This window comes from Pteropus vampyrus, unplaced genomic scaffold (genome assembly GCF_000151845.1).
Source record: "Pteropus vampyrus isolate Shadow unplaced genomic scaffold, Pvam_2.0 Scaffold33, whole genome shotgun sequence".
NCBI classification, from domain to species: Eukaryota; Metazoa; Chordata; class Mammalia; order Chiroptera; family Pteropodidae; genus Pteropus; species Pteropus vampyrus.
In genome coordinates, this window is record NW_011888814.1 from 2,327,300 (window position 1) to 2,339,572 (window position 12,273).

At 37.1% G+C, this 12,273-nt stretch overlaps 1 protein-coding gene across 1 annotated transcript in view; it reads right to left on the minus strand.

Moving 5' to 3' along the window:
* TSPAN12 (tetraspanin 12) overlaps window positions 1-12,273 on the minus strand; it is a 67,172-nt gene that overhangs the window by 20,121 nt on the left and 34,778 nt on the right. Inside the window, exons 4-5 of the mRNA XM_011357159.2 lie at window positions 7,789-7,863; window positions 3,874-3,981 (exon numbers count right to left, since the gene is read on the minus strand). Coding sequence (XP_011355461.1) covers window positions 3,874-3,981; window positions 7,789-7,863 — 183 coding nt within the window. The remainder of the gene's footprint in view (window positions 1-3,873; window positions 3,982-7,788; window positions 7,864-12,273) is intronic.

Consider the following 12,273-nt stretch of genomic DNA (forward strand, 5'->3'; position numbering starts at 1 on the left):
GGTGGGCCTGTTGGGAACATCCCGGGAATTCCCTAACACAACAGGAATCTGGTGGCCAGTCCATCTCTGTCATCTCCAACCAGTCGGTGAAGTAAACCACTCCACAGCACTTGAACTGCAAAAAAATGACTAGTCAGTCTCAGAAACTACAAAAATATTTTCTTAATTTTTGGAGAGTAAACATCAGATTTCTAAAATTTTTGCGCCGAGATAAACTGACTTCTGTCATCACCTAATGATATGTGTACATTCCATGTTGATGACAGAAATGTAGTAACAGACCCATAATGGAACAATTTTGAACAATAATGCTCATAACACATGAAAAGGGACCACTCATGACTGAGTCTTACTCCTCAACTGTAAGATCCTCTACAAGTGATCATGTAGCAAGAGTTAATATATACAACTAACAAAACAAATAGCTGAGATCATATAGTTATCATGAAGCCTCTAGGCACTAAAGAGTACTTAATCCATACATATACACCTAGTTACCAGTTTAATTGCTGAATGAAATTCAAATATCATATTAAAAATTTATGTAATCTCCATAGAAAGATTTGCTGACGTTTGGCTAACAAAATTTTGTTCAACCGAATGAGATTCTTGAAATAAATTATCACATTCTATCACCTTAATCTCAGAAGAAATGATGTTCCTTTAGCTTGAATAAAGTTAGATTTAAGAAAAATAGTTTTGTCTTCTTTTTGTCTCATTTCACCAAGGATTCGCAAAATCTTTCTCTGGTCAAGGTTAGAAACACTGTTTACAGACATATGTAGATCAGGTTCAGAATAATTAACTATGCTAATTTTCTGCCCTTGTGTAGAGGGGGGTTACTCTTCCACTGGTGAAAAACAAGAATGAAGGGCAGTCACTGAGAAGACTCTGCCAAGAGTGACTGGCTCTGCGAATTATGTCGCCCAGTAGATCAATCCATGCCGGGATTGACATTTTCATAAAACATCAAGATCCACCATTTCAAAATTCAACCGAAATCATCTTTAAAGACTTCTAAACTTCTCATATAAAATTTATCTTAAAAAATGCTAAAAATAATTTAAAATTTTTCATTTGTGTAAAATATTTAATTTTAAAAAAGAAAAAATCACCTTAAAAATATTATAAATGATGAATTACTGGAAACTGTGAGTAGTACTAAAATTTTCTCAGAAACTTTAAAAATGTTTTGGTATTTTTCTTTTATAAACTTGTTCTAAAAGCCATGAATATACCACAAACATCGCAAATTAACTCAAACATAATTTAATATCACATATTTTATGTAAGTCCTTTGGTATCCATAAAAAACATAGGTACTAAAAGATTTTACTTTCTAAACACCATAAACCACTACATTTCCAAGTCAGTCTTTTAAAATTCTCAGAGAAAACCTACTTTTCTCATTTCCAAAGGACATGTGTGTTTCCATGTTGGTGACCAAACAGCTCTTGGAACCCTCTAACCCCATCCACCACAGAACAGTCCATTTATCTGGCCCTGTCAGGAAATGAGGTGCTCCACAGAAACGGCTTTTCCAAATGACTTAACTATATCATGTTCAGTGCCAAATACTTTTTTTATTTTAATAAATCACTGAGATATTTTTTTCACATAGTTGTTTTTCCTCATCAACAGAAGATACTGAATTGAAACTTTTCCCGAAAACTCCCTTAAGCAAATCTATTACTGAGCCACACGTGTCTGTAGTCTACATCTCCTTGTAATTTTCCTGCCTCCTTTAAAATCACATTGTTGATTATGTCAGACTCAGAACATGTGTCTTGCTAACATTGTTAACATTGTGTCAGACTCAGAACATGCCACCACCACTTTACATATAAAGAAACTGAGGCTCTCACAGGTCAAGTAACTTGCCAAGATCACAGATCAGTGTGTGGCAGAGCCTATTTATTCCAAAGCCTATGCTCCAACCACTATGTTAAAATAAAGAAATACATTTTTTAAAAGACAGTTAAATAAACATAACTAGGGCTTAAGTAAGAGTTTGCTAAGTTGACAGACATGCACAGAATGGCACTGAATGAGGAGTCAGGAAAACTGGGGCCTGACAAGCTCACTCTCAGCTATACCACTTATTTTGTAAGTGTCATAGCTGAATTGTATGCCACCCAAAATTCATGTTGACGTTCTCATTCCAAAATGCGACCATATTTGAAGACAGGGTCTTTACAGAGGTAATTCAATTAAGGTCATTCAGTGGGCCCTAAGCCCATATGACTGATGTCCTTATAAGGAGAGGACATTTAAACACAAACACATATGAAGGGAAGCCAACATGAAGACACAGGGAAAAGATGGCCATCTATAAGCCCAAGAGAGAGGCGTCCAAAGAAACCAACCCTGAAAGTCTTGACCTCAGATTCCTAGACTCAGAACTGTGAGAAAATAAATTTCTGTTGTTTAAGCCACCTAGTTTGTGGTACTTTGATAGGGCCACAGCCCTAGCAAACCAATATAAGGGGCTTTTAAAAACTCTTTCAGGATGCCCTGAGGTCTGCACCACCTCCTCTGGGGTGAAACCAGCCTATGATATAGAGGAGGGCACTTATGCAACAAATCTAAAAATATGTGTGCTACCAGTTGCAGGGCTTCTACATTGTCTATCCAGGTGGAGTTCCTTTTCCTACTATTAGAGAAACTCTTTTTTTGTTGTTTTTCTTCTTTTTTTTCTTTTTTCTTTTTTTTTTAAACCTGGATTGTCATGGTCTACATCACAAATCCCAGAAAATAAAGAGCTCTGGGCAGCTTCTACCCAGAGCAGTAGCTGAACACATTTTTCTGTAAACTTCCTAATGCTTTACTTATTTTCCCTGCATGTTGTTTTTAGTACAAATGAACAATAAACAAACAAAGTCAGGAAGCATTTAAATAAACAGGAAATCTGTGTTACAATGATAATTTTTACCATCTCAACAACTCTAACACAAAGGGCCAGATATGGAGATTATCCTGGACTTGAACCTCTGCCAGGATCTAATACAGAGTAATATAGCAGACAGCTAAATATCCACCGTGTAAGACACTGATTCTCAAATGCTTTGTGGCCCAGCTCTAAATAAAATTAAAGGAAACGGATATACTTGATCATCTGAAAATGTCACTCCAACCACAAGAAAACTGCTTGGGAGAAAAGCTTAGTTTGAAGCAAGATCAATGATTAACTTCAAGTCACCAGATTTTAAACATGTAAATATAGTCTCCATTTGAGAAGATGACTGGATGCAGTGGTATATGGAAGTTAGGTAAAAATGCTAAAACTATCTATTCTTTCTAATGTTATTTTTAATAACCATAAGCTAAATAAGATCAAACTTATCTCATTTAATCTTCTCAAGAACTCAAGGAGATAGGTATTTGATAATCCCTATTTTACAGGTGAGGAGACTAAGACTAGAACCAGGATTTGAACCAAGGTCTTTCTGACTAGAAAGGTCATGCCTCTAACAATACACTGATTCTTAACTCTAAAGTAATAATAATCATTTAAAAATTTTAAATGATGTTTAAAATACAAGTAGTCATTACAATTATTCAAATAAAACTTGGATATTTATTGAGCAAGTCTCATAAAAGGAAACTTCATAGTAGTTTAGTAAAGAGGATTTTAAGAAATTCTAAAATATATGTGAAGTGTGTGAAATGAAGAGGAAATGGTGTACATAGGAAGAAAGGCAGAGCCTGGAATTCCTTAAAGTATTTCTCAATAAAGAATTACACCAGTGGTAACTGAATCTCAGGCTTAACTTTTCAGCACAGAGAAAGTGACCAAAGCTAAAGTTTTAAACATTTGTTTTGAAAGTGTGTCATTTATTCCATACCCTCTACCTCATAAATTGTAGCATTTACCTCTCTCTGAAAAAAATTCCAAGCATGAGTAAGCCATCGGTATCTAGGTAAGCCATAATTTGTCATTCTGGCTTTCAAAGTGATCATGTCTGACCACTGAACTGGAACCTGGAGATAAAAAACAAAATATCAACAACTGTAACACATAAAGACACACATACATTCACATATTCACAAACTCTATCACTTGTGGTCTCATACGCACACTCGAACACATTTAGAATGTATTATAATCGACAAATACTATTTTAAACATATTTGTTTGTGGTCCAAGTTAACTCAGAGTTACTAAATACTTATTGAACAAACTCTACATGTGAATTTTTGTACTAAATGACGAGGTACTTCATGTTAAGCAAAATAATGCAAAAGCATTTAATGCCAACAGCGAACTCAAGGAAATCACAAAATAAATAAACTATATATCCTACAGATATGCCAGAAGAGCTCCTTATAACAAATGATCACTGCAGATAAAAGCCCTTTGATTTGATTTCATAAAGTTGCTGTTCTTTGAAGTGAGTGCAGACTATGGTACTAAAATAAAGGGAGAAGAATTAAGAAGAGAAAGAGTTTAGCTCAAGTCGAGCCTTACTCTGGAATAAATTTGTAAACGTCTTTCAAAAACTGGATTTTAGAGATTTGCTATAATTCTAGAAAGACTAGTTCTCAAATTAAAGCAATTTTTGTTTCTATTTTCAAGTCCATGTCTCTTAAAAGAGTGTTCAATCATGACAGAGCTTCAGGTATACAATACAACAGCTGGCTAGAAACCTAGTCAGCATATCATTCTATATTTTATCTACAGTGCCAGAGGAGAAAACGAAGCATACAAATCCTAGCCTCACCACATGTGCAGTATTGAAGTGACTCTTGGGAAGCTGGACAAACATCCACATCTGATGTATAGAGTAACACAGCCCAGGCTTAGACAAGCAAGCTCAATGCTAACTCAAGAACTAGATTATTTGGAAGTTTTATTTTAAAAAATAGTAATATCAATATGAGTAGTTTAAAAATTCTTGACCACAGAAATGCTTCATTTTTTCCTTAGTGAATTTTTTTTTTATTACTTGGAAATGCACAATACAAAAGAAAACTCTCCAATACTTGGGTACACAATTTTGTTCTCTAAATAATGGGCTGACTGGGTAGATTTAGTGTTCATGTAGTTTCAACAGTATTCAAGGAACTAACCAAAGTTCAAGCTACTCACTTTAAGTTATTATTATTTCATATCCTTTTGAGCATAAAATAAATAAAAGTGAAATAAATTCTCTAGAAATGTATAATCTAAAACAATATTATTGACACTTTTTTGAGAGAAGGAATATTAGGAGGTGACTATAATAAACAACAGGGAAACCAACTGATGTAAAATCTCTTAATTAGGTTATTAGAACCATTTTATTCCTAATTTCATTTTCCAAAATAAATACGAGTTGTTTCCCTCTTGTGACCACAATCGATCTGAGACCAAACGTGGCAAGAACAGAGAAGATCATTGAGATTCTGGCAAAAAAAGCACTGTGACCTGGCCATAAAAGAAAACATACATTTATTGGCTCCTTGCAAGGAACAGCTAAGAGCACAAAGCCCATTCTATGCAAAGGCTGGGTTTTGCAAAATTTGGCAGCTAATAAACTTTAACGGCACTTTTCACTCACACTGCTATTAATGCAAAAGCAATAAAAAAAAAAATCTGACAAACCTTTTTCTAACAAACTACTTTCCACATTTTACTTTTAAACAGCTCTTAGTCTATTGTGGAAGATTTACACAAACAAAACAGTGATGTACGCCCTCAACTGAAATGGTGGTGTGCTCTATCTTGTACCACTGTAACACTTAGAAGATTTGCAGATGGCCCCTTAGCAGAAGGTAAGAAAGCATTTTAAGTATAAATTCTTTTCAATTATCTCAGTTTCTTAGAATTATATTAGAATCACAATATTTCCATTCAAATACCTTAAATTAATTCATTTCAAAAATGTTTTAACTTAGGAGATTTATCAAACATTAGTATGACATACAAACCATTTTAAAATCCACACAAAGTAAACTCATTTCTAAAAACCTTTTAGACAATGGGAGAAAAAATTAAATCATTTATTCAATTAAAAATAAATAAATAAATAAATAGGAAAAAACAAACAAACAATAAATAAAAACCTTTTAACTATCAAAAAGGATACAACCAAAAGCTGAGGTAAGGGAATCAAAAATTAATTATACTATTTACTACTTATTGCTTGAATGTCAAGGAGATACACTTAGTTTTTAAAAACAGAAAGAAATTAAAAGACACTATCCTTTTATCAATAAAACACAGAAACTGAGTCTCTGGAAACAACTAATTTTTCACTCCCCCAAATATATACTTTCTAGGGTATGGAATAAAAACTTAATTCTCTAAGACAGCAAGAACATTCTTATTTTAATAGATTTAATTTTAAAGAAAATTCTTAAGTTTATAATAAATCAGTTAGAACCTGCCCTGAGTTTTCAATTTTTAATATGGAAATACATAATTATAAATTCTCTCTCCTTATTGAGAGTTGTCATACATTGGAAGCATACTCTTGGGGGTGTATGCTTCAGAGGGTTTTCCAGAGGGGTTTGGATGTGTGGCAGTGCCAGAGCATCGTTTACATATAAATTGGAGCACAGAGAGTTCCCACTTGTCTGCAATTCCCACTTAGTATTCAAAACAATGTTGCAGTACAGTAGCAGATTCACCATAAAATCTTTAATAACTGCATCAGTACCGTAAACAACTTCAATTTTCTTACACAGCTGCCAAAATACCTCTCTGAAACAAATATGAAATAATCTCCCTTTCTTCTTAAGAGCTCTTACATTTTAAAAAAGTTGAAGATTCACCTGGGGAATCTGTCACAAATGCAAATGCGCAGTCCTTCTGCCCCTTCTTCCTCTGCCTTTTCCTCTGTTCTGATTCAGCAGATCTAGCCTAGAGTGCTATAATGCACATTTTTAAGAATCACTCCAGCTCCTGCTGTAGACAGTCCAAGGACTACATGTTGAAAAGCATCATCTTACCGAAACAGAATTACTCTAAGATACTTACACTGGGAAAATCTGGCCTGTCACCATGAAAACAGCCAGCAATCACAGACATGCAAAGATGCTTGACTTCATGGTGATAAACCCACAAATTTTCACCAAGGAAGTGAACAAACATTAAATAAGTAATAAAGCCCAATGCAAGCAAAGGTGAAATGTGAACGGTAAACCAAACATGACTGCTAAAATCTTAAGGTGAGAAACGCTTATCCTCATCCATTCCAATATAACTATGAAAGTTGTTCCAGTGGTTTCAATTGCTAAAATAAAAGGGAAAAAAAAAAAAAAAGCTGAAGAGCTGTTTTCATATAGCCAAGTGTCAACTGTGAAAATGTTTCTAGACTGGAGTAAATATACAGTAGCTCCTCAAATACACTTCTTAAAGTAGAAGATAGTTCAGCTTGTTGCAAAGAGGAGATGAGCGCTTGCTACCCATGGGTGTACAGCTTTTTATTAGTCTTTCATGAAGATTTTCAAGCTTTCTCAAAACTTGTTGCAAATGTGAATTTTTTCTATTATATGGTCATAAATTGGTAAAGTTATTTTAGAACATATATTATTTTTACTCTATTATATCCATGTGTAAGCAATCTGTGAAATTAAAGACAAATATCATAGTATATCAAATGAAATATTATAAATTATGGTTTGAAAACATGCTTTAAATACAGAAAAAAATGTTACTTTTCAGAAGTACTGGGACTATACATTGTTATCATATAGCATAAGCATTCAAATTAATAATTGTATGTCTAAATTACTACAAAGTATCTGATATATAAGACTGAACTGAATATTGTTTCAGATTGTGATATTACACTTTGAACTTACCATAATTTCCTGTTCATATGTCCAAACACCACAAGCCAGTTCTACACAGAAAATGACAAGTAAACTTCCAAAGTACTGTAGAAAAATAGAAAATTAATGCTGTTAGGATAGAATCAAAGTAAAACATGATCATAATTCATTCATTCAAGAACCTTGTGAAATGGATAAGACTACCTCATTTTGCAAATGAGAAAATTAATGCAAAAAGTAGATAATGTGATTTGCTCAAGAATGTGCATTGTAAATTTTGGAGGACTTGATCATTGTGTCCTCGTTCTTTATGCTATAACTTGCCACCTCTCCAGGTGCGGAGCTAACTTTACAGAAGTTAAGTAGTAAAATTGAGAAAGAATGGGCTCTCTGAAAATTCTCTTCACGAATTCCAACAGAAAGAAAACATTGCCACCGCTCTGAGGAATCGTCCACTCTGTTCATTGTGCGGGGTCAGGACGGGGAACCAGGTAGTAATGATTGACTGTTCCCCTTCACTGGAATGACAGCTTCATTAAGGGTAAGAACTTCATTGTGCTCCTTATCGCAACGTAGGTGCTCCATGAATATTTGTTACATAAAAAAAAAAAAAGAAAACAAAACAGAGTGATACGATAGTAAGAGACTAGCAACTTCCTTGGACCAGATGATCAGGAAAGGCTTCGTTATAAAGGTCATTTTTAAAATGAGTTAGTAATGACAAGGAGAAGGTGAAGATTTGTGGAAAAGCAATCCATGAATTGAAAATATCAAGAGCAAGACCACCTTTCAGGGAGAGCTAGCTAGTTAAAAACTCAGTGGTAACTGGAAAGGTACAGGGAGTACAAGTAGATGATGTCGAGAAGTACAACGAGCCAGATCCTTGTGGACTGCAGAAAACATTTTGCATTTTATTCTAAGCGTAATTGAAATCCATTAGCAGGTGATGTGATCTGATGTGCACTATAAAAATATAATTCTGGCTGTTTTGTGAAAAATGACCTGCAGAAAAGTAAGGGTGTGATCAGAGCAACTAAATGAAAGATTGGTGTATTCCAGTCAAGAAGGCTGGCTAGGTAAAAGCAGGATTCATCTCCTTCCACAACCACATTAAAATTACAACCGAATTATAATACAAACAACTTGGAGAATCACCTGAAATCTTGCTGATCATAACACACACATACCTGAGGATATAAAGAAAAAGCAACATCGAAACCAGTAGGAGGGGCAGAGACGAGAAGTGGGCTAGTCTCGTACCTACTTGTGACAGTTGAGCACCAGGAGGGAGAACACAACTGCAGAGGCCCACTTGAAGGAGAGAGGGGCCCTGTCCCCACACAGGGGCTCCTCAGCCTAGGGTTCCAGTCCCAAGAAGAGGAGTTCCCACAAAATCTGACTATAAAACTCAGTGATGAGTGTGGCTGTCTGGGTGAGAGAGAAGAAACCTGAAAACCCAGATGTCTGACTTAAAGGGCCCTCACAGAGACTCACTTGCTTGCAGATACTCTCCCTGGGCTCCAGCAGAGGGTCAGCAGCACAGGAGGCACAAGTGACATACAGGGAGGAGCTGAGTTGTGTGGCACTGGAGTGGGGGCCATAGGGAAAGCCACCATTGCTTCTTTGTCAGTACCCCTCCAGGCCAGTCTGCAGATGGGTGCTATCATCCCTTTGTTGACCCCTCCCCTGCACGGCCAATTCTGAAGCTGTGTTGGTTGAGTGAGATTGGCCTGCTCCACCCAACCTACAAATTGCCCCCGGTGGGCCCGTTACCAGGCAGCCAGCCCCACCCTGCACCTTCCCTAGGCCAAGCATTCAGGGGCAGGCAGCATACCTCAGCTCACACAGGTTACCTGTGAGCTGCCTGCACATTACAAGGAAGATTTTTGTTGGCAGGCCACTGGTACCAGCCCAAACTGCAGTGCCTCTTGGGCAGATTGCTGGGGTCCACAGGTGCAAGGAGAATGGTGTCTGGCCTCATTGTGATCTGTGACTTTTGTGGGAGCCTGCAGGCTCAGCACTGGCAGCAATCTGCATTGGCCTGACAAAATCAGCTCGCTCCACTGTACTGGCCAGGTGAAATCTGCATGCTTTACCCTGGTGACTCCCTGGGTCCCTGCCCCATGCAACTTTCCTACCAACCAACAGCTCTCACAGCTGCAGAGATATACAGGCAAATAACAAACAGCCTCAGGCCTTGAGGTACACTAGTCCTCTTGCTGACGCACCCCAGGGCCAGTACTGAGGGTATCTGACCTTGGCTCCCAGCGTGGTCTCTCTCACTTGCCTCAAGATCCAGCACAGACAGCAACCATTCACGGATTGCTTTGTAGCTCCTACCAGGTAGCCCCGAACAATCAAAGGCAGCGACTGACCTTAACCTACACAGGAGCTCTTCTCAAAGGGCCCCAGAAACAACACACCCAAACACTGGTGTCAAATTACAACATAGCACTACCTGACTAGCCCCAAAAGCAGCACACCCAAAAGGTGGTCTCAACAGGTACATGAGCCTGCTGGTGCAAATCCCACTCCGTGAAATCAGTCCCCACACAGCAGTTCATACTATATGGGCATGGCCAATCCCCACAGACAGTCACTCCAAAAGTCAGTCTCAACCACTGACATGCCAGCAGCAATCAAGGATTAGCTACAGCAAAAGAACATACACAACCCACACAGAAAGCAAGTCCAGATCTCCTGGCACAGGTGATCAGAGAGAATGCACCACTAGGCCACACAGAACACCTACTACATAAGGCAACCTGACCAAGGCTGGGAGACACAACATATCTTCCTACTATATAGAAATCAACAGAGAGAGGCAACTAAAATGAGAAAACAAAGAAACATGCCACAAATGAAACAGGAGAAAACTCCAGAAAAAAGCTAAATAAAATGGAGGCAAGCAACCCACCAGAGAGAGAGTTCAAAACTGGTTATAAGGATGCTCAATGAAATTAGGGGGGAAACAGATGAGCTCAGTGAGGACTTCAACAGAGAGATACTAAGCATGAAAAAGGAAACTACAAAAAAGAAACAGTCAAAAATGAAGACTATGATAACTGAAATGAAGAATACACAGAAGGAATCAAGAGTAAACTAAATGAAGCAGAGAATCAAATCATCAAATTGGAAGACAAGGTAGCAGAAAACACCCAATTGGAACAGCAACAAGAAAAAAGAATCGGAAAAAATGAGGAAAGTTTCAGAGACCTCTAGGACAACAGTAAACATACCAACATTCATATCATAGGGATACCAGGAGAAGAGAGAGAGCAAGGGATTGAGAACCTGTCTGAAGAAATAATGACAGAAAACTTCCCTAACCCAGCTAAGGAAACAGACATACAAGTCCAGGAAGCACAAAGAGTCCCAAACAAGAGGAACCCAAACAGACCCACACCAAGACACATTATCATTAAAATGCCAAAGGTTAAAGTCAAAGAGAGAATCTTAAATGCAGCAAGAGAAAAGGAATTTATACTTAAGACACTTCCTTTTATTCTGCTAAGGGGCCATCTACAAATCTTCTAAGTGTCACAAGCCTTAAAATGATGATTAGAAGAAATTTTGTGAACACAGTACTCCAAGTCAGTTTTTCTTTATACTCTCTTTAATGTTTTAGGTAGGAATTCTAGACATGAACAATACTATATTTGCACCTTATGTTACAGAGAAAAAATGTTCAATAACTATATGCTAGATCGATTTTCTTATCTTTGAAAACCCTGGGAAAGAGTGAGACTCCAGAGAAAAATTACACTACAGGATACAGTAGTCTCCCCCTTATCTTCTTCAGTTTAATTTCCTGAGGTTTCAGTCACCCATAATCAACTGTGGTCTTAAAATATTAAATGGAAAATTCCAGAAGTAAACAATTTATAGGTTTAAATCATGTTCCATTCTTAGTAGCATGATGAAATCTTGAGCTGTCGCACTCCCTCTCACCCGAACACGAATCATCCCTGTGTCTAGTATTTTCAGGCTGCATATGCTCCCTGCCCATTAGTCACTCAGTAGCTGCTTATCAGATGGACTCTTGTGGTATCACAGTGCCTGTGTTCAAGTAACCTTTTAGTTTACTTAAAAATAGTCTCAAAGTGTAAGGCTATTGATGCTGGCAATTCAGCTATGTCAAAGAGAAGCTGTAAAGCACTCCCTTTAGTGAAAAGATAAAAGTTCTCAACTTAATTGCTCTATTTTATTAGTTGTTGCTGTTAATCCCTTACTGTGCCTGATCTATAAGTTAAACTTTATCATGGGTATGTATGTATAGAAAAAAACATAGTATATACAGGGTTCAATACTATCTGCGGTTTCAGGCATCCACTGAGGGGCTTGGAACATATCTCCCGCGGATAAGGGGGACTACTCTACTTTTACTTTCTTGGTTCCCTAACATAGATTCATTTCAAAATTGATGTCTAGTTACAATGAAAACCAAAGCAGCCCTGAAAAGACAAGGAAACTCTAAAGATAAAAAGTGAACATGGCCCAGAATTATGTATGCTG